This window comes from Taurulus bubalis, assembly GCF_910589615.1.
Source record: "Taurulus bubalis genome assembly, chromosome: 14".
NCBI classification, from domain to species: domain Eukaryota; kingdom Metazoa; phylum Chordata; class Actinopteri; order Perciformes; family Cottidae; genus Taurulus; species Taurulus bubalis.
This window is the reverse complement of record NC_136602.1, coordinates 6,058,848-6,086,584: the sequence shown is the minus strand read 5'-3', so window position 1 is coordinate 6,086,584 and position 27,737 is coordinate 6,058,848. Positions and strand designations below refer to the sequence as shown.

General features: G+C 41.9%; 2 protein-coding genes across 2 annotated transcripts in view; one reads left to right on the top strand and one right to left on the bottom strand.

Moving 5' to 3' along the window:
- Window positions 1–2,158: 2,158 nt before the first annotated feature.
- On the bottom strand, window positions 2,159–9,137 carry sult6b1 (sulfotransferase family, cytosolic, 6b, member 1; the record flags this gene model as incomplete). The annotated part of the gene is made up of 7 exons (XM_079230022.1): window positions 9,005–9,137; window positions 6,135–6,247; window positions 5,525–5,614; window positions 5,213–5,339; window positions 3,479–3,573; window positions 3,160–3,316; window positions 2,159–2,286 (listed from the first exon to the last, which is right to left on the bottom strand). The coding sequence occupies exons 1-7, from the start codon at window positions 9,087–9,089 to the stop codon at window positions 2,159–2,161; spliced, it is 795 nt and encodes a 264-aa protein (XP_079086148.1). The 5' UTR covers window positions 9,090–9,137.
- Window positions 9,138–13,282: 4,145 nt separating this feature from the next.
- Window positions 13,283–27,737, top strand: part of slc30a6 (solute carrier family 30 member 6) — a gene marked incomplete at its 5' end in the record, with an annotated part of 46,271 nt that continues 31,816 nt past the window's right edge. The window contains 4 exons of the mRNA XM_079230065.1: window positions 13,283–13,466; window positions 14,481–14,527; window positions 15,181–15,267; window positions 21,131–21,215. Coding sequence (XP_079086191.1) covers window positions 13,283–13,466; window positions 14,481–14,527; window positions 15,181–15,267; window positions 21,131–21,215 — 403 coding nt within the window. The remainder of the gene's footprint in view (window positions 13,467–14,480; window positions 14,528–15,180; window positions 15,268–21,130; window positions 21,216–27,737) is intronic.

The following is a 27,737-nucleotide window of genomic DNA, read 5'->3' as shown; positions in this document are numbered from 1 at the left end:
GAGGACCCAGAGGAAACCCGGAAACAATCAAAGGGCACTCAAGATTTGTTCTGGACCAATTAAAAAATATCCATAATCCTCCCATCATGCACCAACGTGGGGACAGCTGGTTCCAAACTTTAACTTTTGAAAGGTTGTGTGTGTGTGCGTGTGTGTGTGTGTGTGTGTGGGGGGGGGGGGGGGGGGGGGGGGGGGGGCTTACAGTTAGGTGCACGCTATAGCCAATTAGAGCCATCGACTAGCAACACATTGACATGTGTCATTAATAAAAGGAGGGCAGCTCGGATGGCGGCAGGCGACCTGAGCAGGTGCTCCCCGCACACTAAATAAATAATAATAAATGAAAAAAACTGACACAAGCGGTTGACGTTACCTTCAAGCGTCCATTTAACAACCGCGTAACAGGTAAAGACGTCGCACCATCTTTAGCGTCATTAGCAGCTAGCTACCTGGGACGTTGGCTCGCGAGCTACCAGGAAACAGTCGCAGACTCATTTAACCGGAAAACCGTTGACGTGCCGCTCTGACAGGTGCAGCGGCAGAGTTTAAAAAACAAAAACGTCTCACCGTTAGTGTCTGAAGGTGTCATGTCGCAGATGGAGACCGACATAAGCCCGCATGATGTCATTCATTCACGCGCCACACAGTGGACCGCCGTTAAGTTACCGTTGGATCAATAACAACACCACATCCGGTGGGCCCTTTCAGAATAAAACACACGAGGCAGGCGCGATTGTTATTTCCTTCTTAGCTAATAATTTGACATAAATAGTCGGATATTGAGATGGAGTCATACAAATGGAGAAAAAATAAGCGATCCGGAAAAGAGTTTTTTATTTTCATTTCATTACTTTGATCATGTACAGTTATATGCATATTTATAATATCTGATAATCTCATCACAGTAATGTTTCAAAGCCACAGTTGTTGCAATGCACCTGAATTCAGGTAACTCATGGTATAAAGATAAACAAAACTGTTATTTGTTTAAACAACCTGGGACTTAACACTCATGTGCTTGTGAAAAATATCTGACAGGTGAAACCTTAGCTGCTAAATGATGCTGAAAACAGGTATTCTTTTGGATAAACCGGTTTACATACACACCTGTATGTGCTCAGAGCAAATAGCAACCAGCAGGAAAACACCAAACACTCAAATCACCTTTCTCTTCATCAAAATGGAATTAGCTAGGTCCTATTGTATGTCTTGGTGACAATTTAAGTTTCATTTGTATGTAATTAAAGCATACAATGCCAGTGCCTTGCTTGATTCTTGCACTTGAATCCTACAAAAGGCATTCAGGTTATTGGAGGTGTATGTTTTGGGGTGTGTGTAGCCTATCACACTTCACTGTAATTGTTTTCTTCCTGCTTTTTCTGCCCATCTTTAAACTCTTTATCTTCAAATTGTCTTATTTCCTGTTTAATTTCTTTGTACTTTAATACATTTCTATGCTTTGTATAAAGTATGTTGGTTTGCCTTAAACCAATTCTGGTTTTGACAGCATTGACATGTGACAGCATTATGCAGACAAAAACTCCAGAAAGTTCTCTTACTTTTAATTAATATAAATGGTCAAATCTTGAGGTCACAACAATCCATATTCCTCTGCTTCCTGTGTTGATCATTGTGTTGGTCATGTTTTGAATGCTGGTTTTATTCACACAGCCAAACTTTGTTGCTCATAAGGGGTTTGAAGGAATAGTTTGACATTTTGGGTCATATGCTCTTTTTGCTTTTGAGAGTCTGTTGAGAAAGATTGATTCCACTCTCCAAAAGACTGTAAACAGTATCTGTTCTAGTGTCTACCGCATTTCTTAAAGGGACAGTGCACTGTCTCTTTAAAAGTAACTGATTACATGTTACATTTCTCGTTTGTTAAATCTGTATTTCTTATTCTTTATCTCCCAAAATGTGAAACTATTCTTTTATTGTGTTCTGTTGTAGAACTCGTACAGCAACAACAGTTCCAGTTTGGAGTTAATAAAACAAACAAAAATCCAAGCCCTTATTCCCTTTTTGCTCCAACCCTTTCTTCATTTTATTCCCTCTTTCTCTGAGGCTGTGACAAATGAACTTTTGTCCCTGAACTGCCTCCAAAGAAACTCCTCTCGTTCCCTCCCTCTTTCCCCTTCTTGTCTTCTTCTCCTGATTCCTACTGACAGTGCAATTTGTAGTTGAGTTTGGCTCCCAGTCTGGTTCCTGCCAGGTGTTTGTTGAAGGCGTCGTCCATTTCTTTGCTCTGTTCTGGTGTGAAGTGATTCTTCCAGTCCCCGACCTCACCTGCTCAGGACACAAGTATGGCGCAGTTCAAAACCTTTGGATTTACCCCTTCAATTTATTCTCAAAGCTTCAACATAAGTAACAAATAGTTTGTATTCTGTATCTGCACCACTGAAGTTCAAGCTAACAAAGAGGGACACATTAAATCTCTTTTTGTCATAACAGTTATGATATTTCTGTTATAACATTTTGCTAAAACGCTAAATGATGCTGCATTTAGGTTTTTATTTTGGCAGAGAAGAAGACTGCATATAGAAAGTGGACGTAGTCACCGTGACGTCACCCATTGGTTTGTGGACTGCTGTTTTGAAGCCTTGAACCATTTCAAAGGCTAATCATTTACTAACTCCAACATCTTCACTCACTCAGAATAAAAGAAAACAAGCACATTTCCCAAAAAGCCGGACTGTGTCTTTAGGTTTCCTTTTTTTATTAATAACGTTAGACTATTTAACATTCTATGATAGACTTGCATTGAAAACTAGAGTAGATTTGAGTTATCGTAACTTGCAGCAGTGCAATTATTTGGCTTCTTAACACTTAAACTCTGCTGCTTTGAATGCATACACAAATACATGCTGCAAAGCTTTAATTAAGCTTGAATTCCAAGATGCTAAATGTGTATATGAAGGCTTCTTTTACAAACACAGATATCTCTGTTTTAATTTTTACCTAAATTATAGGCAGAAAATCTCCAAAATAATAGATTTTTTTTAAATAAATGACAGTTTTGGCTTCAATATTTCAGTGCAGTTCTATGTTGCAGGTATGTGCAGTATATATGCACATTGTTTAGTTTAAAAGCAAATGCCTTCAATGGATGAAACAGTTAGTAATTTCAGTAAAAACACTCCCAAAAAATAAATGAAGCACCTTTTCTGAAGACGACGTTCCCCATAGTCCCGTGGGAGTTGGCGGCGCTCTTCTTCATGGCGGCGAAGGTGCTCCCCTCTGCGATCTGCTTCACCTGAGCCTCCGTCAGGCTGATGTCAAAGAAGGTGGAGATCTGACGGATGCCGTCGCTCAAGTTCTGCAGCACAGAAAGAAAAAGCAGAGCCGTTACAGACAGACACTTCTACGCAGTGATTGTTTTTCATATGAATATGAATCAATGTGCTTGAATTTTCATATTCAATATTACTCTTATACATTCTTTGAAAGCTACCACTCTCTAAGTCATTGTATGTTCTACCTGCTTTAGCTCTTCATAGGTGACGACCATAACGTTGGGGTCGTCCATCTTCGCCTCCCAGGCCAGAGCGTGATCAAAGTATGACCCCCAGGGAACTACACACACACACACACACACACACACACACACACACACACACACACACACACACACACACACACACACACACACACACACACACACACAGGTCAGGTGATGGCAGCAGTAAAGGTTTCACCAGGACAGGAGAGAGATTGCCAATGACAGGGAAACAAAGAAAGCAGATTGTGTCAGCAGTAACAGATAAAGCGATCAAGTTAACCTCTGTACAGCGCTCTAATCTCTGCAGGCAGGTATTTGCAGATACAGTGTGTATGTGTGTACTTCTGCAGTAAATTTGGGTTTATATTTCAGCCACGGAGGGTTACCACTTGATGGAGATCGCCGCCTCACTGTTTTCCCGGTTTTACTCAACATTTATCAACTGCTGCTGCGGATGCATTCAAGTGTTCAGGCTTTTATTTTGAAGCAGTCACTGGAAACACAATGTACAGCTGCACTGAAAACAACTAGCGCTCTGGAGCTAGTTAATCTTCTGCTGTTCATCTGACAAAGTAGCTGCACAATAAATGTTTGCTGTTGCTTTAAACCGCACCTACTGTGCAATATATGCACAATAGGGTTAGGGTTAGATGTATATGCACAGTAGGTGTGGGCCCTTTTGTGTTATATAAACAAAGGGGTCCACACCTACTGTGGAATATATGCCAGTAGGTGTGCCCCACCTTTGCCCAATATCAGCTGGGATGGCCTCCAGCGCCCCGCGACCTTAAATAGGATAAAACAAATCCCAGACTCTCTGGTACTAGTTTTATTGAAGTGAACAAATTAATGCAGTTATTTGACCTTTTAGGTATAATTGAATAGTTGTTAATGATACTTTGGGTACTTTTACTTCAAGAAAGGATTTCAATACGTCATGGTATAAGTACTGATAAACCGCTCTCCTTTGGCCCATGAAGGCGTGAGAAGCACCTGAACCGCAGTTTTATGAGTGTCTTGATGTAGAACATTCACTGAGCAGTACTGGCTCTTTAGCCCCACTTGGACTCAAACAAATCCCAAACTTCCACAATTACCCGGCTGAGTCAGCTTTACACAGTGTTTATTAGCCCATAAACACAGCGGAGCTGCAGTCATAAAGTCAGGCGATGAGATGTGCAAGGCAATTTCTGTGTTTTATGGAGTCTGGTCGGTGTCAGGAGGAAATGAATGCTAATCAGAACGTTCTCAAGCCACAAAACCTGCATTATAAAGGATAATCACGTTAATTTGGAGCGGCTAAAGGGAAAAAATGAGGATGCAGTTGGAGAATCATCATATCGAGGGCAGGAGGGCCCCAGCTGGAAGATCTTAAGAGCAAAGTCACTGAGAAGTGAAGAAGAAGAAGAAGAAGAAGAAGAAGAAGAAGAAGAAGAAGAAGAAGAAGAAGAAGAAGAAGAAGAAGAAGAAGAAGAAGAAGAAGAAGAAGAAGAAGAAGAAGAAGAAGAAGAAGAAGAAGAAGAAGAAGAAGAAGAAGAAGAAGAAGGAAAGGAGAAGCCTGAAGAGTCTGAGCTCAAAGAGTTACTGGATGGCACCGATGACAAACAAAAGAATAACTATGTAGAAGTCGCCAATCTTCTCGCTGATGACCTTGTTTGCTTATGAAGGTATCGAGGTATTTGTGATAACCTCAAGGTGTGTTTTCTTTCTCACCATCTCCACTCATGAATTGGGAGAAGAAGGATTCCCAGGACTGCCCGGATGGGAGGACCGGGTTGTTGTTGGAGAAATGATAGTAGGACACCAGAGTGTCTTTTGGGTTCCTGAAGATCACCAGAATCTGCACAACACATAAATAAACCAAACATGTCAGAAAGAAATATGGAAAATAGATTTGAAATTTAAATATATTTGTCTTCTATCTGAGTCAGGGAAGGACCTCTTATACTTTGATATAATTGCATCACAGTTGATGACATGAGGAGAATCAGGAGAACGTGTTGCTGCAGATGTTTTGAAACTTACCTTCGTTTTCTTTGCATAGAAGGAGGCAGGAATGTTGTCGGGGTGCATGTGAGTCCCCAGAAACCTTGGGGAGGGAGTCTTACCCAAACCCTGAGGGGACCCGGGGAGAAACTTGATCTGTTACAATATACAAGTATATGCTGCTATTCAGCATTAGCATTAGCATTACAAGCAGAATGCAATTTGTTGATATTTGTCAGTTACCTCAAATAAGCATAAGCATGTCAAAAATTACTCTGAGGTTTGGTTTAGTCTGAAACTACTAAAACTACTAAGTGAAGGAAAAATGGTGGTTGTTCTTCACAGAAGAAAGCATTGCAACAAATGGAGTGGAATCAACGTTCTCATCTAACTCTCTAAAGAGAGATCACACATCTGTCTCAGATTACTAAAATTCACTGCAAAGACGCTGCACTATGTTTGACTTTTGAGCACCAACAGATTGACTTCCTAACCACCAGTTTACTTTATGAGGTTTGGCTTCTAATGCGGTACTTGTACACGTGCGTTCATGTGTTTTGTGTGTAAAGAAATCTTGATTTGGAAAGTAACTAAAGCAGTGAGATGAATATGGTAGAGTAAGTAGAGAGTGGCATGAAAAGAAAAGTACATTTATGACATCCGGCCCAAAAAACTCGATCAGCGGCGGCATCTTTGATTCCACTGCCTTCCCTGTGGCCTCTGTGATGATCTTCCTCATCACGCCCACCATCCAGTTAAAACCTGCACACACACACACACACACACACACACACACACACACACACACACACACACACACACACACACACACACACACACACACACACACACACACACAGGTATGGTCAGGTGATGGCAGCAGAGATTGCCTGGCTATTTGCTGGAGTGATTTATCATTTAGTATTTTTACGAGAAAGACAGGGATGAGGAAAAACAACTGTATTGCCATGTAGTGCCACACACAGAGAAACCAGTGAAACACTGTTAAAGGCCTATGTAGCACTGATATAATCGGCTGTAACATCAAAAGGGGCCCATTTAGCCGTTTAAAAAGAGGCCCCCATTGACCGGGCTGATGGGGCTGTCACACACCCATAGATAAGCGCTACTATCCCCCATGCGGGGCCCCAAGCCAAACAGGCCCCTACACATGGAGATGAAGGATGAGTGTGTGTAATATAACATTCCTCCAAAGGCGATTAACAAGTCTGTCTTCGTGTCGTTGCTCCACCAGCAAGCTGGTGTGCAAAAAACCTCTCAAAAGTAAACCCCAAAAAGAAAACATGTCACATTCCTTGAACGCACCGCGGCGACAGCAGGAATGTCACGCTTTTCTTCCTCGGAAAACCAAACTGTGAGCGCTTTGTGTTTTAAAGAGAAAGAGATTAGATGTGGTGTTACGTGGAGCCTTTACGTATCAATAAATCATCATTCACTCAGGTATTAGTGCACATTAATGCACTGCAGTACCCAGAAGTCCTGCAAATTGATGTGAGCAAAGTGGCTATTGAATGGTTGATGGGCTCAGGAGATGCTGTTAAAGGGGCAGTTTTTAATATCCAACTCACATGAATAAAACTTGTAATTCTTTATTGTATGGAGCTCTCGAACATTTGACCAGGTTTTCCTCTAAATCACCTGTAAATGTAACAATTTTTATATGTTTTTTTATTCGTGCAAAAACCAAAGTGTAAAAACATACATTTCCCGTGTGCCAGACTACTTTGCGATTTTACAGAAAACCTGTAGAAAAAAAAGGAGAAGCAAAGATTCAGGTCTGTGACAGGAAGTAACCACTCGTCTAGAGTCACAGTCCACTATTTGTGATCGGTTTATCTTCAGCATTAGTTTTCTCCTTGTTTTATTACTTTATTAGAGGCCTTCAAATATGGAGGTTATCAGCCTCATAGACATTCAGGAGACATCTGTCTGTGTAAAAGCAAAAGTCAAGGTTGACTTATTTGATCATCAGATATTAAACACACACTTCACTCACGCCAAGTATTACGCAACAAGCCTTCTTATTGGAAACCAAAACATGATCTTTTCCTAAACCTAACCAACTAGTTGTGTTGTCTCAACCTAAAGTTGTTCACAATGTTAAAGTTTCACTTTCACTTTCTGGTGGTCGGTGCAGTTGGGCCTGTTTGAAGCATAAGCATTCAATCGGCCGATAAAATTCAAACTGGGTTTTACGCAAATGCTTTTAGGTGTGGTCCCTTTAGCTTATATATTTAGCATTTTACACGGTTGTATCTACTTTTGCAAGAATTGGAATATAATTAATAATACAAAAAATAATCAAAAATGAGAGGAAAGTCTATTCTCAATCCCCTTTGTTTTATCTCGTGACCACCCCACAGTCCTGGTGACCTTTTGTCAAATCATTCATCAAGACTCCGTCCTTGCCACAACGTGCACACTTGCTCCAACTTTGAGACACTTTTACTTTTATAAAAGTGTCCCGTGAGAAGCCAGAACTAAATGTTGACGATACGCTTGTTACGCAACTTAACAGCTCTACGGCCGCAGAGATGACCGCCTTCTCTGGGATATAATTGGACTATATAGCACTCAAAGTGCCAAAGAAAAAAAAACATTAAAAAACTCAACAGCAATGTCTCTTTCGTGAAATCATGACCCGGTTACTCCAGATGATGTTTCAGTTCATAGGCCGATATCTCCAAAACGGGGCAACTCACAGCAAGAATTCCAAAATTCTAGATCGATGAACAGCACTACAAGTAGGAGGAAAGATGCGGATTTGGGAATGTTGGGGTGAACGGTCACTTTAATTCTGCTTTTGCACTCGTGTGTTAAGCTTTGATGGATAAAATCAGAGTCAGTGGTGGAAAGTAGTTTACTCAAATACTGCACTTAACTACAATTTTGAGGGACTTGTCCTTTACTTGAGTACTTCCAATTTCTGGTGCTTTATACTAATTATTGGAAAATTGATGTTCTTGAATATAATGAGCTCCTTCTTTACCAGCTGCAACATTGTGTGTTGAATATATTAATGCAACAATGATAATAATCCAATATTGAAATATATATATATATATATATATATATATATATATATATATATATATATATATTCTGAAGTAGGGCATTCTGCACATTGAGCACTTATACCTCTTTTAAGTATATGTTGATGTTTTTTTTAACTTTAGAATTAGAAAATGCGGGACATGGAGCTATTTCTACACTGTGGTATTACTACTTTCACTTCAGTAAAATATCTAAGCACTACGTCTACCACTGCTTAAAACATAAAAACTAATAAATAAAAAGTTTACCATCCCCAGTGTTACAATCATTAACATTACAAGCAACAGTCGCAAAGCAGGTCAAAGATCAAAGCTCAGATGGCCCTAACAGATGGACAAATGACCCTCTTAAAACATCATTAATCATTTATGACAAAAGAAAATGTAATACCATCTGACGGTTGTTGCTCTCCGACTTTAAAAAGCTTCTTTTTTTTAAACTCACCACATTTGGGATAAGCCACGAGCATGATGTCGTCCTCTCTGGCCTCGATGTTCTCCAGAGCCTTGAGGTGATCCTCTGGGCACATGAGGCGCGGGTACAACACCCCGTTGTATCTGTACAACTTCTCCTCGTCGCTGATCCCCCCGGCCTCCTGCAACTTGGACTGCACTTTGGTGGTGAAGGTGTTGGTGCTCATCTTGATTCAGTAAAGCAATGATTCGGCTTTTAAAACAAGTACAGAAGTGAAGCTGCTTTCTGTGCAGCTGAGAGTAACTAACTGGGAGTTAGTAGCAGAGAGAGAGAGAGAGAGAGAGAGAGAGAGAGAGAGAGAGAGAGAGAAAGGGTGTGTGTGGTAGTAGTAAAAGGAGGAGGCACCAGGGACCTCCTCTTTTACTACACGCATGCACACACACATACACACACACACACACACAAACACACACACGTAGAAAAATGTGTATGTTTATAAAAAAGTGAATGATGCGATATGCCTCTGTATAATATTTACCAGACGGCAGGTACATGCTGACAGACTGTCCACAGACCCCAAGTCTCACTCACTCACACACACACACACACACACACACACACACACACACACACACACACACACACACACACACACACACACACACACACACACACACAATTACCAACTAAAAACGATATAATCATATTTTATTTGCGCAGCTCAGAAAGACATTCACTTCTTTGATTTTACGGATGTTTACTGCAGCAACAGTTGCCAACAAGACCCAAAAAAATCTCTGAACTTCCCCACAACCGGATAGAAAGGGGAGAAAACCTTTAGCCCCTAAAAGAGCTTTCCAGTTATACCCGATTCATGCAAATTCCATAGCTGTTTAGAAATAGTCCAATATACCATTTTAGGAAGAGGCGAACATAACACATTTACATCACACTTTATGCCTCAAACTGCACGGGATTAGTCCATAAAGTTTGTGTGTCTGTAAAGGGGAGTTTACCAGTTTTTCCCTCGCAAAAAAAGGACTAATGGATTCATTCAATCATCTAGTTTCATATAAACTTGGGGATGAATAAAGCATATATCCTATCCTATATAATACCAACATATCAGCGCCAGCTTCCACACTAAGCCGCTCTAATACAATAATGTCAGCCGCCGGTCTCAGAGGGCTTTAGAGGGATTCAGAAATCAAGATTCAGTTAAATAGAAGTGCAGGTCATGTGGTTTCCCAAAAGGCACATCCTCTGTCTGCCTTCATATGCCAATGATGAAAAGGAGCCCTGCTGCATTGTGGGTACAAATCCTTTGGTAACGGTCCATTGACTTTCAATGTATTTATTTTCTCTTTTCTTCTTCTTCTATTGTTCCTTATTTGTGGTTTCAGGCTTTCCACTCGACGTTGAACCTGCAGGAAGCGATTCAGCATCAGCGAGGAGGTTCCACTCTGGTGTTTTGTGAGCAGGTCTGGCTCACAGACGCTGTTCCGGTTCATCCCAAAGGTGTTGAACGGGGTGGAGGTCAGAGCTCCCACCAGTCGAGTTATTCCTCCCCAGGCTGGGGAAGCCATTCCTTCATGGAGTTGGCTTTGTACACACGGGCATTGTGGGCTATATTGTAGACGGGGGACGGACATTTGGTTACACAGTGTATGAAAATAAGCCGGGAAGTTGTTAAACCAAAAAGCGAGAACAGGAAACTGCCAAAAATACTGACAGACATTTTGCCCACTCGGCTGTTTTGGGTAACATGATGAGCATGGGGCATCAAATACATCTAATTAATTTGTATTTTAAGCGTGCATTAGATAAAGTGAAAGGATGTGAATTTTGCAACAAAGTGATGTTTTCCTTCCTTTTTTAAAGAAATATTCTTCTTCTTTCTTGATCTGGTCTCTGGAAAAACTGTGATTGTGATTTTGAGCTTTTCAAGGACTCAGGACACAAAGTGTATATGTGCATGACCAAAATACTACCTGAGGCCGGATGCAACGTTCGAGGCCGGATGCAACGTTCGAAAGAAGGAATTTCCTTCATTCTCTGGCACATGTGCTTCATTTTTGCGGCGCATTATGAAGTTTTATAGTTCCACTTCACACTAACTGTTTTCAGCTCTTTTTTATGGCAAACCCTCCACGGAGGGCTGCCATTATTTGAGGTTTTTCTTCTTTTTTTTTTTACTTTTATCAACAATTTCCCTGTAGAGACAATTAATCCATGCTGCTATCGCGTAATATATGTGTGTGCGTTTTAAATATAATTTTTTTTTACATATAATTATCTCAAGTGGACAGAAAGAGAGTCCATGACGGAGTCAGGTGTTGTTGGCAGATTTAAGAGCTGCACTTTTCTTCATATATTCCAGCACAGTAATTGTCAGCAGCATTGTTGTACATGCTCATGTTGTAGTTATCTGGTTGACAAATGTGGCGGGAAACAGTTTCTGATCATGGCTGCAAGCCAGATGGAGTCTGCACCGCAATAAATCTGTCTGTCTCACTCGCTGTCATATCTTTTTCGTGTTTCCACTTCGTATATGATTCCACTTATTTGATACTTGTTTCTTTTAACTTTGTTTTTCCCACTCATCTCTCTCTCTCTCTCTCTCTCTCTCTCTCTCTCTCTCTCTCTCTCTCTCTCTCGGGGCGCCACTCAGCTCAGGAGCCTCTCACTTGTGTCACTTAAAAAACTGCACACAAAAATTACCATTCACTACCGTACAAATGAGCAGCATATTCTACACACACACACACACACACACACACACACACACACACACACACACACACACACACACACACACACACACACACTCACACACACACACACACACACACACACACACATAGAGCTCTTTGGGGCCCCAGACATAATACACACATTTCCACGCTTGAATCTGTCACGCTTCCATTTCTTTCTCTGGCACTTTACATGAATAATTTTTTGAAGTCCCGCTGACTCTTCCTGCTCAATGTCTGAAGAACCGCAAAGCTCTCTGCACACATCTACATTTAAACGTTTTATTGGTTCATCTGAAAAATGGTTACATTTTTGTTTTTTTGTTTTTGCTCTCGTCCGTGTTTGGGACGATATTCTGTCAGTCTACATAAACATGGGCAGAACCTGAACCTGATTGGCTGAATCGTTGGTGTTTGCTTGGATCCAGGAGTAGAACTGCAACTAATGAGTTAATTAATTCATGTTAACAATTTATCTGGCATTTCATTGTCTAAATTCATGATTTGGTGGATAAAATAAACATTTTGAAACGTGAATAGGTTGTTTAATTTGAACAATTGACTGTAAAACATAGAACAATCTCATTTCATTTGCACATTAATATTCATAATAAATACAATATATATTAATATTTCTATACTACACTTTGTCTTTCAGTAAAGTGTTACAGATTCATACTAGTCTACTAAATGAACAGTGAGCAACATTTACGTAGATGCATTGGCAGAATTGGAATCTTATTTTCATAACTACATTTATATATTTGTCATCAGTGTATACCTACCAAAACACAGAATTAAATAAAGACCGGAGTATTGATAAGCCGTGACGTGACTGTTATATTTAAAAGTACTAATATATTTATTTATTTTTAATCGTGCTGCAGTGACCATCTCCTCAGCTCTCTGTTTCAGGCTGAGCTCCTCGAACAACACACACAAATACACACAAGTACAAACATGCCGAACTAAGCGAGCAAACAGAGCAGAGGCAGAGAGGCTGAAGTGAACCAGGTGAAGTGAAGATTATTTCAGTTAAACACTTGTGAGTGAAAAGCCTTGTGAGTAAAAAAACAATACTTTATCAATACATCTGTTCAACAAGCACGAACAAACGAAAGCAACCCCTAATTAAATTGTCTATATGTATATATATGTACATGTATGGATATACAATACATATATTGAGTGGAGTAGAAGTATAAAGAAAATGGAAATACTCTGTAAAGTACAACTAGCCTACCTCAAAACTATACTAATCGATTTACAATATTCATATAGCTATATGCTCTATGTGAATATTGTAAACTGATTAGTTTATTGACTATATTTAGCAAGCATTTTTGAACCGTGAACGCGACTCCCTCTTTATACGGCTCTGGAAACAGGCTGATTGTACAAGAACCCTTTCTTCATTACTTTATTTAGCTGAAGATGTAAAGTAATCCAGGGCGAAGCGCTCACACTACATACTCCGCTACAGCAGGGGGCGGTGTGCGCGTTAATGAACAAGCCGCTTTTAAACCAGACGAAGAAGAAACACAGGAAGTCCAAAATGGCGATGGACGGAATGATGTCCACGTCCTCGGGTCTGTCTTACCACAATGCCGGGGACTATTACCCCAGAAAGTTCGGCACGAAGCCGGACGTGGTGCCGTCCGGAGTCACCGAGAGGAAAGTGGGGCCGCTGGATAAACCTGACATGGTGTCGGTGGATGTCCTTAACGTCTGTGATTCAGGTTTGTTATGCTAGCAGGCTAACTGCCAACAACACGTCGCAAAACTGGTGGCTAACAGCTGTTTCTGAGTTCAGCTGTGAACGTCAGCGGAGGTTTTCCGTTGTTGTTGTTATTGTTGTTGACAGTCCCCACGTTTCCGGTGTCTTTTATGGTCCGTGTACAGTTTTGTGCCCCTTTAGTGTCCGTGTATCTTGTTTGTAGACGTGTAGTGTGTGTGTGTGTAGCTAATCTAGCTAGCAGTGAACCTGTGTTACGTTTCAGCAAGCGACAGTGTTAACGTTACTATTACAGTGAAAATACACAGTTACAAGTAAGTTAAAGTCTTCCATTCAAAGTCTTATTTAAGTATAATAAAAGTGTTGGCTTAAAAAAAATGTATGTATCATATACAGAGATGTAACCAGGTAGAGAAACATTAAAGATGAAGTGACACTGATATCTCACAATCTCAGTTTTTGTGTAAATCAGGGAATTTGATACTTGATCAATCCATCATCATCGCATTGATGAAAATGTGATATAAAATCAAGTATTTCCAGAAGAGGACTCCTGTTCCTTGATGGGATCCTGTTGCAGTTCATCTTATTGTCAATGAAGTTGCACGATGCTGGTCGAAACAATCGTCTCTCACTCTTTAATGTGTCCTTTGCTGTGTGATGTCGCACGTATGCTTGTTTTCCATGAAGATTATTAATCCGGATATTACATTTAATAAGGACTTTGTTCTTTTGAGGTTTGTGGACTTGCAAGGTGGAGTGCGTCCTCTGTAAATGTTGCAGGACACCCCAAAATTTGTATTGTCTCACGTAACTATAACAACACTGCATCATAGGTTAGGAAAGGGAGTTTGCAGTATAGTGGTTTGTTCCCTCTATTAACTTCAACTGTGATCTTTTACGTAGAGCCATTATCTTCATCTGATTATCTTCACCAAACTGCAGAAACCTTAACTCCTTGTCGGATCTTTCATGTTGTGTTTTGTTCTTACATGTTGGCATCCGTATTCTTCCACAGATGTCCATTTGCACAGGAAGAAGCATGAGCACGACACATACGTCTTGGTGAGTGTCTTTGGGGGTTTTATTGGATGGGTTTTAGGGTTGATGACTATCCTTTATTGCCTCTTCTCTATAACAGCGTGCACAGAAAGTCTTTGTACTGGAGCTTGCATTACTTCCGAAAATAGCCCACAGCTCGGCCTGGTATGTGCATAACTTCTAAGAACAGGTTTTAAGACTTAGTCAAGTCTTTGACTTATGACACGGACACAAGATAGTAATTTGTCGACAAAAGTCCAGTGGAACTTTAGGGGTTCCATAAAAAATATGACGAAAGCAAAAAAAAAAAGTCACGTAAATATTTGAGTTAATATGATAACTTTCTCATTTGTAAAGAGACACTGCAGATTAGATCGTTACCTGGTGTCTTTAACATCCTGTGCTGCTGAAATCAATGTTGTACACTGACACACCACTTGGTGGCAGTGCAGATCAGGCTTTGCCTCCTGCTGTGCATCACTATCACCGACTTGATGAACTGATTGTGCCGAAATTAATCTAAATGTAATTTCCTGACAACTGTGCAGAATTATTTCAGCCATCACCTTTTTTATTAGCCTGCACACTACACTTAATCAAATGAAGTCCCATGATCTATTCTCAAGTTAAAAGTTAGTTAGTATTGATATTTACTATTTATTTGTTTTAATTTGCAGGGCACCATTCATCCATTCAGGAAGACGCACAAGTCCTTCTTTGGAAAACTCCAGCAAGAATTCCGGCTGGTCACCTCAGATAGACGGGTAAGTGTGTGTGTGTTTAAATATGATATCATTATATTTTCTTTAAAGGAGCTGTTGTATTCAGAACATTAATATAGCAGCAAACGGCTATTATTTATCTAAAGAGACAGTGGAGAAATGTCTACCTGACCCTCTGTGTCTGCTGTTGTCAGAGCATCTCCTTGCTTTGTTGCCGGGCAACAGTTGGTGCATGTGAGTGTATCCCTGGTTGGCTCACAACCGTTGCTCAGGTTATAACTGATAACGCAAGTTTGCCGTTGCGGAAGCGCAGCAGCCGGGCCCTGGTTCCCCCTCAGGTTGACCACGTTAGCTCTGTCAGCACTTTCGCCGTTTCGTAGTTTGTACTGTACGCGCTTCCAGCACTGCGAGCCAAAAGCCGCCGGCTCAGGCGCGCCATATTTAGAGCCATTGGCGGGCAATCAAATTGATCCCATTCTCAGATCTTGCACCTTTTTTAAGACAACAAAATTAAATTACATTTTTTAAATATTTTTTATCATCAACCAACTAAATCCACCTGGTTTTCACCATCCAAACATGCTCATTCCTCCTGGTTTTAACTCGGTAGTTAGCGTCTGGAGGTAAATCCTCACTTTATGATCACATTGTACTGCAAACACCTCCAGTAATCCTGTTTTTCTAGCAGGTCACCATGTTCCAGTGAAAGCAGCAGTGAGTAAAATACCATCAGCCCCGAGCTGACAGCTGGTCCACTTTGTCTGACAGCTTCACACATTTGTCTTAATTTCTGTATATTATGTATTTTATTTGCACTGATCACAAGTGCAGAAATTAATATCATTTAGGCCGTCTTTTTAAATTTAGTTTGCTGCTTTTAAGCTCGAGCTGGAACTTGAGAAGCCAAACGCCTAGAGGAGAATAAAACACATCGACCACTTAATGTATTGCTCTACCCACATTCATACTTTTTTGAGTATCATTTACATAATTTGTCATCATCTTTGATTCATTTCAGTTACAATACATACCAATGAGTACAATCGATGTTGTGAAATAGAACCAAACCCACATAGAAAGTTCTTCAACCACTTCTGCAGGAAGTTCCACCTAACGTCACGTCTGATTATTGTTTTTTTTCTTCAACTTGTTTACTTCATTCTTACTTTTTTGGTTCAGTGAGTAGTTAGACTGCAATAGAAGTGGCATCTTATTGTGAAATTAGAGAGCTTATTCATGATTTGATAGCATTTTCCGTTGGGCCAACTGAGCATGGACTTGTTTAATGGGGAAAGCTCCAATCAGTGGGGCAGTAAATGTTTTTTTCTTGTGCAAATGCAACACACAATGCTCATGTAATTCTTGGCCAGGATACTGGTAGAGGGATTCTTCATCTCAAGTAATGAGCTTTCCTTGTAAAATAAGGTCGAAACAATTCTGGTCCAGCGGAAATAGGGCTTTCACAGCATTTTCTTTTACTGTTAGTTGGAAAACTTGTAACAGTTTTAAGTTCTTAGGAAAATTATAAACAACATTTAAATGCAGAGGAAGGCACTTCCTTTACTGCAAGCTGTGATCTGCCTTCATGAGAATATGTTGAATATTCCACCTCAGAAGTAACACTAAACTCACCGCTACGAAACAGTTTGTCCTAATTTGTCCTAAACATGTTAATTTCAAAGGTTTGAAGTGATTTTCTTTTGTCAAAAAATGTATTGCATGGAAAAAAAGTAGGAGTTTGCCTTGTTTCCCAACAAAACAGGCACAGATGTAGAGTTGAAGGTAAACATGCTTCTGAACAACACAGGGATGTACAAATTACAAAGAAAACACTGGAGCCATGATAATGAACGTAACAGGATCTCAGACGTGTGTGTGTGTGTGTGTGTGTGTGTGTGTGTGTGTGTGTGTGTGTGTGTGTGTGTGTGTGTGTGTGTGTGTCAGTGTCATTGTACTATAATCCACTTTGACCACACGCTGGCAGGGGGTCTTGCTCCCCCATAGAGCCTTGGATTGGATTACACGGTGTCGTACACGGCTTAGGGACCAAACAGAGTTCAAACCGGCGAAAGCTGAGATGTGCTTCCTCGTCGCCCTCGTCTCGTGTCTCCTGTTATCTTTTTGCGAAATAAAACAACGTCTTTGTCCACATCTGATTTCAGGTAGCCTGCAGTTTTTACAGCCGGCATATTTTATCGCCCAATATATGCTATTTTATGCCAAATATATCAGATGTTGTCAGCGTTCTCTCTGAGATTCAGAAGCCTTTAAACCACCGACGGGCACCAAGGGCCTCAGGACGCTTCGGACGAGGTGTTTCAACTGTGACAACTGGACAGGAGAAACTTTTGTTAGAGTAGGCCGTAACATAACAAAATCCTTAAAAGTGAAAGAAAACTAAATTTAAAGTGACAAATCAGCCACCCTCATCCTCCTTATTGGCCATGACGGATGAAGAAATTGCACATCGGCAGGGTCACAAAGCGCTGCAAGCTCCGACTGCACGAGATCCTGCACCTCCCATAATGCAACTCAATGGTGTCGCTTCATAAGACCCTGCTTGACTTGACAAACCTCTGTTCGTCTTTCAGGACTCGTAAAATCAGTTAAGTTGACCCTTTTTAATTTCCTGTAAAGATGCACACATAGTCAAAGTTCTCTATAATACAAATGAATACATGCACTGAACATGTTTGGGTGTTTGCACTGTTTTTGAATAGGATATTAAGTCCTCTTGAAGCAGGATCGAGTTACTGAGGCAACTTTTTATTGGATGAATTGACAGAGAAACATTGCATGCATACACTGCATGTTTGTAGTGCTGGATATTTGGGCTTAAGGTCATCCAACGCTGTTACACTAACAAAATGTGGCCATCAGCAAAGGAACGGGAGAGGACAGAAGAGTGAGAGGACCAGACGTCGTCTCAATTCTGGCGTAGCAGCCGAGTCGAAAAAACTCCCCCGTCTACGTAAACAGGCCGCTGCCGCCGATCTATTATGCAAGTAGGTTTATTTTGAGAGGAAAACACGGCCACCTTGGAGATGCTGAACCCCGCCGGCTCCGCTCCGAGGAAGAGGTTTATTTGTGTTTTCATTGCCACCGTAAAGCGAGCCGTGTCGTGGACGTGACGGCGTGCTGCAGATTTCAGTCGGGGCCGAAGAGTCCCACTCCTCCCCCTGCACGTAGTCCCAGTCTGTTATGGTTAAACTGACCTCTCTCCTTCTTGCTCCACCTCCCTTTTTCAGAGGCTAATATGAGTCACGATGACACACATTTCCCCGGCGCTGCTCGATGATGCCGCAGCGTGGCGCGGCGCTGAACAGTGATGTAATTGGACCTGACATCAGCATGGGCTCCTTATTTAATACAGTACCTGGTTGACTGAGGCGCTGTAACCTCAATATGCTGGCTCGCCGTTATGCAGGCGAGCACCGCCGCTGACGGACAGACGGGGGCAGCAGAGCGTCAGACTAACAACCGTAGCCGTGCCCTCTCCTCCAGGCGCTGAGTGTCTGGGTATGTGAATGGGTGGGGGGGTTGGGAAATGTTTTGGGCCAAGTGCTGTCGCTCTGTTTGCACACACAGACGCATGTACGCGTGCACGCGCACACACTCTGTGGGTCTCCCATGCCTGTCGCTGGCTAGTGCTGTCACCAGACGCCCTAGTGCTGTCATAACACAGCACACCACAGTAATTGTAGATTTCACAGCACTCGGCGCTCCCCACCACGGCATATGACTCCAACGCAAAGTGACAGGCCAGGACACACACGCGCACGCCACACACACACGCACACACGTTCGTTCCCTTGCTCCATTTCTTATTTCCCTCTTGACACACACAAACGCACTCTCTCTTTCTGCTCTGAGGGCGAATTTAGACTCACGGTTTAAATTTTTTTGTATTCATTGAAGATTTTGCTGAACATACATCTTGGCGGATGGAGTACAAACAGTGTTGAATGGCCTCTGGTACACATTGTACGGACAAAAAAAAATTATGTTTTTCGTCATTTGTCCATGTCACTTAAACAACATAACAACCTTGATGAAATGTCTCATAAAACCTCGGAGGAAGACTTTTGTGGTGGACAGAGACCGCAGTTCACGTCCTGTTCTCCACCACCAGTCCATAGCCCCCAAATCTTAACCAAGTAGTTTTTGCAGCCGAAAGATAATCTAGAGGAACAGCATCACGTTTGTCAAAAAATTATAATCTCTGGACGGGCACTTTGCAGGCTACGCGTTCACCTTCACTTGATCGTACAACTGCCTGTATGTATTTTTATAATCCAGTTATGTACTTAAATAGAAAACATTTCCAGTCTTTATTTTAAAAGTCAGACCGGATAATTAAATATGTACTGCATGTTATTATATTTTTCTCTAGAGAGCAATGGAAGGATTTTGAGTGCTCGGTCTTTGTCCTCTTTAGTCATTACAGTGTTTTTGTAATTAAGTTTGTGACTGCAGCTCCTGAATAAAACATCTTGAAATTGATTTATACTGTAAAGCATTTTGATGTTTTATCATAATCAGACCTGCTGACGTTCCATATGAGCAGAGCTGCTCTTTCTCAGCACTAGGCATGTTTCCTGCTCTCCGGTTGCTCTGGATGTGACCTTCCCCTGAGCTGGTAGTTCTGTGATGAACTGATTCAGACTGCAGTCACTCGTTCAGTCAGAGATTTCCCCCAAATCTCCCGGCACAGCAGGTCGACCGCAGGGCAGGAAGCTCACTCCGCATGCAGCAGCCAAAACCCAGCAGCTCCCAGTCGGTTTTGTAGGTTTGGATTTAGGTTGGACGGCGGCTGGTCATCTGTCAGAGTGTCTGCCACGGGACGCTGATTGACAGCCGGGGAAACCCTGTTCAGGAGAAAACAGTTGGAGAATATCTTCTGTGGCTCTGGAGGAGCTCCGTGTCCTCACGGTTGTACTGTGTTTGGGCTTGTGCACGAATATAACGAAAGATGCTAGTGAGTTGCATTATGGGATGTGTAGGACCCAGTGTTTTTGGAGCTTGGCCCAATCTAGAGAGGTGGGACTCAAGCTGCAAATATCTATTATTTTCGTCACCAATTAATCTGCAGGCAATTTTTACAATATTTTTTTTTTTTCGTTGATTGGATTTCTCCAGAGTCCAATGTGACGTCTTCAAATGTCTTGTCTTCTTCAACCAACAGCCCAAAACCCAAACATGTTCTGTTTAAAACCGAAGTTATTCACTCTTTAGATGCTGGAGCCAGAGAATGATTGGAGTCTCAATCATTTTCCGACTACATTTCTTGAAAGCAACTACGAGCTTCCTGTCCATCTGTGATTAGACTTGTTCATCTGGGTATTGGTTGTCTTTTTAAATTTTATTTAAACGTTTAAATTGGTCTTTTGTTCCTTCCAAGGTTCCATTAAGCTCCTGGAAGTTAATTGAGTGAGCTAGGTTTAAAAAAAGACCTTTTGGGACCCTTCTCTACCATTGATCATCTAAATTGATCATCTAAAATGGGCGGGTCATAGAAAGACAATGTGAGTATTTAAATCAGAGCGGAGGTTGTGGATCAGAAGCAGAGCGGGTCGTCTTCCCATCAGATGATTGGCGGTTCGATCCCTGGCTCCTCCACATTGCCTACTCCTGTTCTACATGTATGGGGCTGATGATATTGACTGTAATTAACCTTTTTCATCAACATTCGTAAAACCAACTATGAGAACTGTGTTCAGCTGTCGGGTCTTCAGTTTGTTTTCCCGCCAGCTTTTTAAAAAGAGAACATTCCGTTAAAAAAACTATTCATAATGAATGCCCCCCCCCCCCTCCCCCTTGGGCCTCAAGCAGAAGGTTGAGCCACTCTGCTCTTTTTCCTTTTTGTTCCTAAACAGTTATTTTGTTTGCTTGTTGTCGTTTTCAGTCGTGGAGGATCCTGTTGTTCGGGGCTCTCAACCTGCTGTGTACCGGCTGTCTGCTGATGTGGTGCAGCTCCACCAACAGCATGGGTGAGCACACATACACAAATACACACACACATATATATATATATATATATATATATATATATATATATATATATATATATATATATATATATATATAACAAAGACAGTGACAGATAGACACATGCAAACTGACACACAGAGACAGATGTACGCAGAAAAAAACCCACACACTTTGAGACTCGGGAAGCAGACATTAACAGGCGGAGATACCTGTCTACACAAAGTAAACACAGATTGACAGTTACACACACACACTTTAATACGTGCACACCAAAACGCGTGTGTGTGTGAGCTGCAGCTTTAAGCACACACTGAACATGTCTTAGGAAGTGTATGAGCAGTGCCGTCTTACCACAGGGGTTCAGATTGATCGTGTGTGTGTGTGTGTGTGTGTGTGTGTGTGTGTGTGTGTGTGTGTGTGTGTGTGTGTGTGTGTGTGTGTCGGGGGGGGGGGGGGGGGGGTCACCTCCCTCAAAATATGGCACTTTAAAGGGCATGTTGAAGAAACAGAGTCCTTCTCAGCGTCTGTTTTCACCCTCTGGTGCTACAACACAGAGAACGCATCTGTCATATTGACGAACATGTTTTTTCTTTTTTTCCTCTGCCCAAATATGGTGCAAAGCAGGAGAATAGCACATACAAACAATTACAAAAAAGGTTTTAAAGGATATTTCTGGTTTATACCAACTCTAGCTTTTAAATTAGAATTTCCTATTCATATTAATCCTTCACTCACTAAAGTTTAAACACAATCATTCAGGATCAGACAAACCTCCAAGTTAGTCAAACTTATATGGAAGAGATCATGAAGGTTAACGGTCAAATTATCACCTAAACTGTCTGTTGTCACAGACAAACATCCGGCCTCAGCTTTGACCCACTGCACTGACTGTGGGATTCATTCATACACATCTCAGGTGTGCGCATTTTCAGTTTTACCCCCAAATACAGTGGTTTAGCTCATCTGGATAAACTGTTGGTTTGTCTCCAACCCGCCTGATCATCTTTTTGCTCGTATGTATTTTTATTATTTTATGATGATGATTTTCTACTGTTGCAATTTTCTGCTACAGTAAAGATTGCATTAAGAACATTAAGATGCAGAGTTTTTTGTGCCTTTTTTTTTAAATGAATTGCATGAAATATTGTTTGTCACTGTCTCCCACATCAGTGTTGGTCCTCGCTGTGAGAGTGTGTTTGTTTTATCTCATGGGCTGTGTGTGCGGAGCTGCAGCGGCAGCACTTAAAACCATTCCTCTGCCTCAGCTGAGCTGTCCGCTGGTTTCGCTCTGGACGATGTGACAAGCTTATATTTAGGAGGCTGAAACACACACGAAGACAGACATATCTAAATTTCACCTATTTTACATGGAGTGTATTGCATTGATTGCAGGTATGCAAGGCCATGGGAGAAATTAGCAGATTTTAAGGTCAATTCTTGTTGTAGACCCCATCAGATACATGGTGTATTGTAAAGTAAGTTAAATGTTGGGTCAGGTGTGATTCAGGGTGTGTGTTGAGGTTTGGATAATTAAGTTGGTTTGTCATTTATTCATTAATTTGACTGTAAACATTCACACATTTCAGTGCTGACTCTCTCTGCCTGCCTGTCTGTGGGTGTGGTGAGCGTCCAGCGTACAGCTGTGCAGTGAGACAGCTGTGCAGTGAGACAGCTCTGCAGTGAGACGGCTGTGTTTATGGTCAGCGAGGCTCGTGACCGCCACCAACATTAAATCCTCTCAGGGATTCCATCACTCAGGAAAATGCTGCCACGAAAAGAACAACATGCAACCTTATCCCCGCTCACCAGCAAATACTGCAGCATAAGACACACACACACACACACACACACACACACACAGTGCGGTGGCGTCGGGTGTCGTGCAGACAGGAAGCGGAGGACAGAGGTATTGAACAAGCGGGGGAAGGCGACCCCGCCGTCGATACTCGGCCCCCGATGAGAACAGCAGGAGCAGACAGCGGCCCCCGTCTCAACACCGGCGGTCAGATTCCTCCTCCTGTTTAAAGTCTCCTCCGCTCACATGATCACCACCCCAGTGTTCACACGTTCAGACGTCCATCTGCTCCTTCAGTAGTGTTATTTTGGAGACTTTCTTGCTTTCTCTCCACTCCGTTTACCCGACAGATTGAATGATGTCGAGTGACGCATTGCTGGAGGTTAAACTGTTACCGGGACGCATTAATAATTCACTGAGCAGGACTGCTTTGGGACAGAATTTGATTTTTGTTCGATTCTTATACAGTATCAATATGACGGTGTAGTTTTCAGGTAGTTAATTTGCCGGACTAGCCAAACTGGAGCAATCCTGCTTGATTTTCTTTTCTTCTTTATCCATTACGTATTTATCAATTGACTTTCTAGAAAATGTGCTATGTCACAATGAATATGACTCGGTAATAAAGGATTTTATCCATGTCGCCCACCCCAAATATCCAATATAAGTTTGATATTTAAACAACGGATACAGAGCAAGTGGAATAATTGAAATGTAATCTATTTCAAATGTAAATATTCCATTTTGAGTGGTTTCTTGTGAGATGGGCTGACTGACCTGTCTGCTCTGCTGGTTTCTAAACAAACTGAACTCATTATTCTCATTCACCCTCAGCCGTCGATCTCACACAGCGACAGTTTGAGCAGCGTGCTCATGTGTCTCAGTACGGCTCTGTGTATCTGATGTACATGTACATCCAACGCCTCCAGTGCATTTCCACGTTTACTTTAAGCATAACCTACATGGAAGGTTGTCAGCCACACACATACACACACACACACACACACACGTCCCTTTGCAAGTCTAATGCCATGTTCCAGAGCGTCATATGTACAGGCTGTACATGCCTGCACTCTGCTGCAGAATTACATGCATGGAAACACACATATATACTGTATATACACACACACACTGCTCTGGCCACATTAGCTCATGACTAACGGCTTAACAGACGTATAAATGCACACACACATACGGCGGTATGCACTCCATGCATGCCTTGCTGGTGCACTGAGGCGGTTAACCCGTCGTCGACCTGGGAAGCTGCAGAAAGAGAGAGTCAGAGGGCAACTTATCCAGGCCCACTGGTCCTGATCTCATTTTGTGTGTGTGTGTGTGTGTGTGCGTGTGTTTACGCGTTAGTTAAGATAGCATGGGCCCAGGGTGCAGTATGTGTGTATGAATCTTTTCCAGCCCACTGACTGTGGAGGGAACATGCTGCAGACACGTCTTCTCTGAGATGCACAAATGTGTTTACTCTGGGGAGAAGATCACAAACTAACAATATTGTGTCTTACAGTAGAATTAATGTGAGCGAGTGACTGAGCTCGCTAAGTTGCCCCACTTTGAGTGGGAAGCAGACATGAATGCAGAATCTTTGCCACATGGGGGCAGCAGAGCCTGATCAAAATGCGACGAGCATACTATCGCCTTACAAAGTCGTGAAGGCACCGGTTTGGTCTCTTCCTGAGAAACGTATCTGGCTATTTAGCTGCTGCATGCTCCTCTATACCAGCCTTTAGCTAAAGGATGATGTCATGGCTCACAGGGGGCCATCCTCCACTTCCTCTTGACATCATTTGGCCTTCAGACGACAATGGTGTAAATGCAGTGATTTAATGAAGATCCAAGACTAAACTTTAACTTTCCAGTTCTTTCTTGTTCTTTCTAAGTAAGTAGAAAAGAATGTCATTAAACCGATCCCGTCTTCTCTCTCAATTCACCTGACACTTTCCTGCAGTTGATTCTACTTTTAAACCTACTCTACTTTAATTGACTCGGTGATGACAACCAGCTGCTGTATGTTTGTGTACATAAAGGTTGGGTTGTGTGTCCGTGTGTGTGTCTAAGTGCTGTTTAAGCAGAGTCTTTGTTGCACTGTTGCTGAAACATTAGCCGATGATGATTCTACAGAAGTGTGTGTGTGTCTGTCTGTGTGTGTGTGCGTGCGTGCGTGTGTGTGTGTGTGTGTGCGTGTGCGTGTGCTGGTCCTCTCGTATCAAATTGTGCATTGGACAACTGGATCAGCTTTCAGTCTTACAAAGCAAAGACATCAGCTTTTTGTCTCACCGGACCTTACACACACACACACACACACACACACACACACGTATAAAAACACACACACACAGCAGTTTAGGCATCGGTGTGTCTGTCCAATAGTCTGTCTGTTTCCTTGTTTTCTCTCTTACTCCAACAATCACAGACAGCCCACTCCTTTGTGTCACTTAGACCCATGTCTTCCCCTTTCTCTTTCTGACACACACACACACACACACACACCCTACCTACACTCTGCCTTTCACCTAAACTCACCCACTCACTCTCTCTCCTGTCTCTCACCTCTGTCAGTCTCCCATCACTCGTTCCCCTGATCCCACCTTCTTGTCGCCTCTTCTCCTCCCAGCTGATGGATGGACAGACTGTCTTCCATCTCCACTGTGTGTGTGTGTGTGTGTGTGTGTGTGTGTGTGTGTGTGTGTGTGTGTGTGTGTGTGTGTGTTTTCTCTCGTGCATGTACAATTTTGAACGTTTTATTGTTGCTTCGTTTTAGAGTCTCTGTAATCCATTTGTAAATGTGGTTTTGACTGATCTGGTCGCAGTATACGGACAACACAAAACTCCGAACCACAATTCAAAAAATTGGCATGAACCCAAGGTTTGTGACCCCTCATAACAGGATATGGCCTTTGTGTGAAATTTAGTTGTGAACAGTTCAGCCGAGATGGATCTTTGTCCCTAAGAGGTACAAATACATTTTGTAATTGTTTTTCCCCCCATAACAATATATTCACAATATTCCATTGAAAGTCAGTATGTACGATAGTGTTGTATTATTTCCCAGCTGTCTAGTGTATTATGTTTATTTCTGTGTGGGTGTGTGTCTCCAGCTGTTTTTCGGCCCAGAGCAGCATTGAGAAACCAGGTCAAGTGTCTGTTCCACAGACGACTAAACACTCCTCCTCCTGCTTCTCTCCTCCATTTTTTTCTCCTCTTCCTCATTTAGATAAAAACCAAACCGTATTTGACATTTAACATGTTCATATTTCAATAGAGGACACGCACTTAAAAACAGGGCTAGCAAATGTGATATTTCTGACACTGATCCAACAAATTATTTTGCATATGTCATGAACCGTTCAGACCAGAGGAGGGCGAATACACGAAAGCGTGGAGGTCAAAAAATAAAACAATTTGTTTGCGCAGTGTTTGTGTGCATATCCATTAGTTTGTTTGTTTGTTTCTCATCCAGAGATGGTTGAATGTGCATATGTGATCTGAGGTGTGTGTGTGTGTGTGTGTGTGTGTGTGTGTGTGTGTGTGTGTGTGTGTGTGTGTGTGTGTGTGTGTGTGTGTGTGTGTGTGTGTGTGTTGTCCCCAGGCCCTCAGTGTTCCTGTGTGTCAGAACACAGCTGGTGAAGCAGTTCGTCCCAAGGGGCCTTGAGTACAGCCAACACACACTCACAGTAACCCTGTGTGTGTTTGTGAGAGAGAGAGAGAGAGAGAGAGATCAGCGCCTCCTTCTCCCCATACAGTCACCACATCTGCTTTTCATTTCGGTTTGTCTCGATCACCTAAATACGCTGATGATGTCTGTGAATCTGCTCCCGTGGGATCACACCTTTTTTTTAAAGGGGACAATCCACTGCAAAACACTCGGGCTGCCATTAGCGATCATGTATTTTTTTTTAATCTAGAAAATGGAAAAACATATTGTAGTGTCCAGTGAACAGTAAAGTGAACAATAAACTCACACATATATATATATATATATATATATATATATATATACAAATTTCAAATAAAAACGGAGAAAAGCTAATCCTCACATTTGAGAAACTGGAACTAGCAAATGTTTGACGTTTTGTAGTATTGTTTGGTTGTGACAACAGTGATGATTCCTGTGTTTCACTGCCCTGTTTGGGTGATACGGGTAAAGCATTGAATTAAAACGTCCTTCAAGCTTGGACACGATCCACATTCTTTCCCCTGAAAAAATGCAGGATGACTAAACTGTGATTGAAACATCTTTCCGCCACCATATCTCAAAACCATAAATACAGATTGTTTCCATTGCTAGCTCACTAGCGTTACCTCAGACGAAGACGGAGTAGTTGGAGAGTCAACGGAGAGCTGTCTGTGAGCCTCTTGTATAATCCATCCCTCTCATGAATGTGATGGTGTAGCTCGAGCCGGCCGCCATCTGGGATCACGGTCGTCCTGCGACCGCGTGTTAGAGTCCACGAGAACTGCCGTGACTCAAGACAGTTAATGCGGACGTCATACGCATCACTTTTTGATTTTTTTTTTTTACTTCAAAATTCTGCACAAAACAATGATAACAACACTGGCAGATATGGGAGTCATCTCCCAAGGTACAAAAGATGATACAAAATGTGTTTATTCCTACATTTAGAAGCACATATTCTCATTAATCTGAGAATATTTGGCCTGTTAGGACTGAAAAATGCAGGAACATACCAGCGCTTAGTTTTCCTAATGGCAG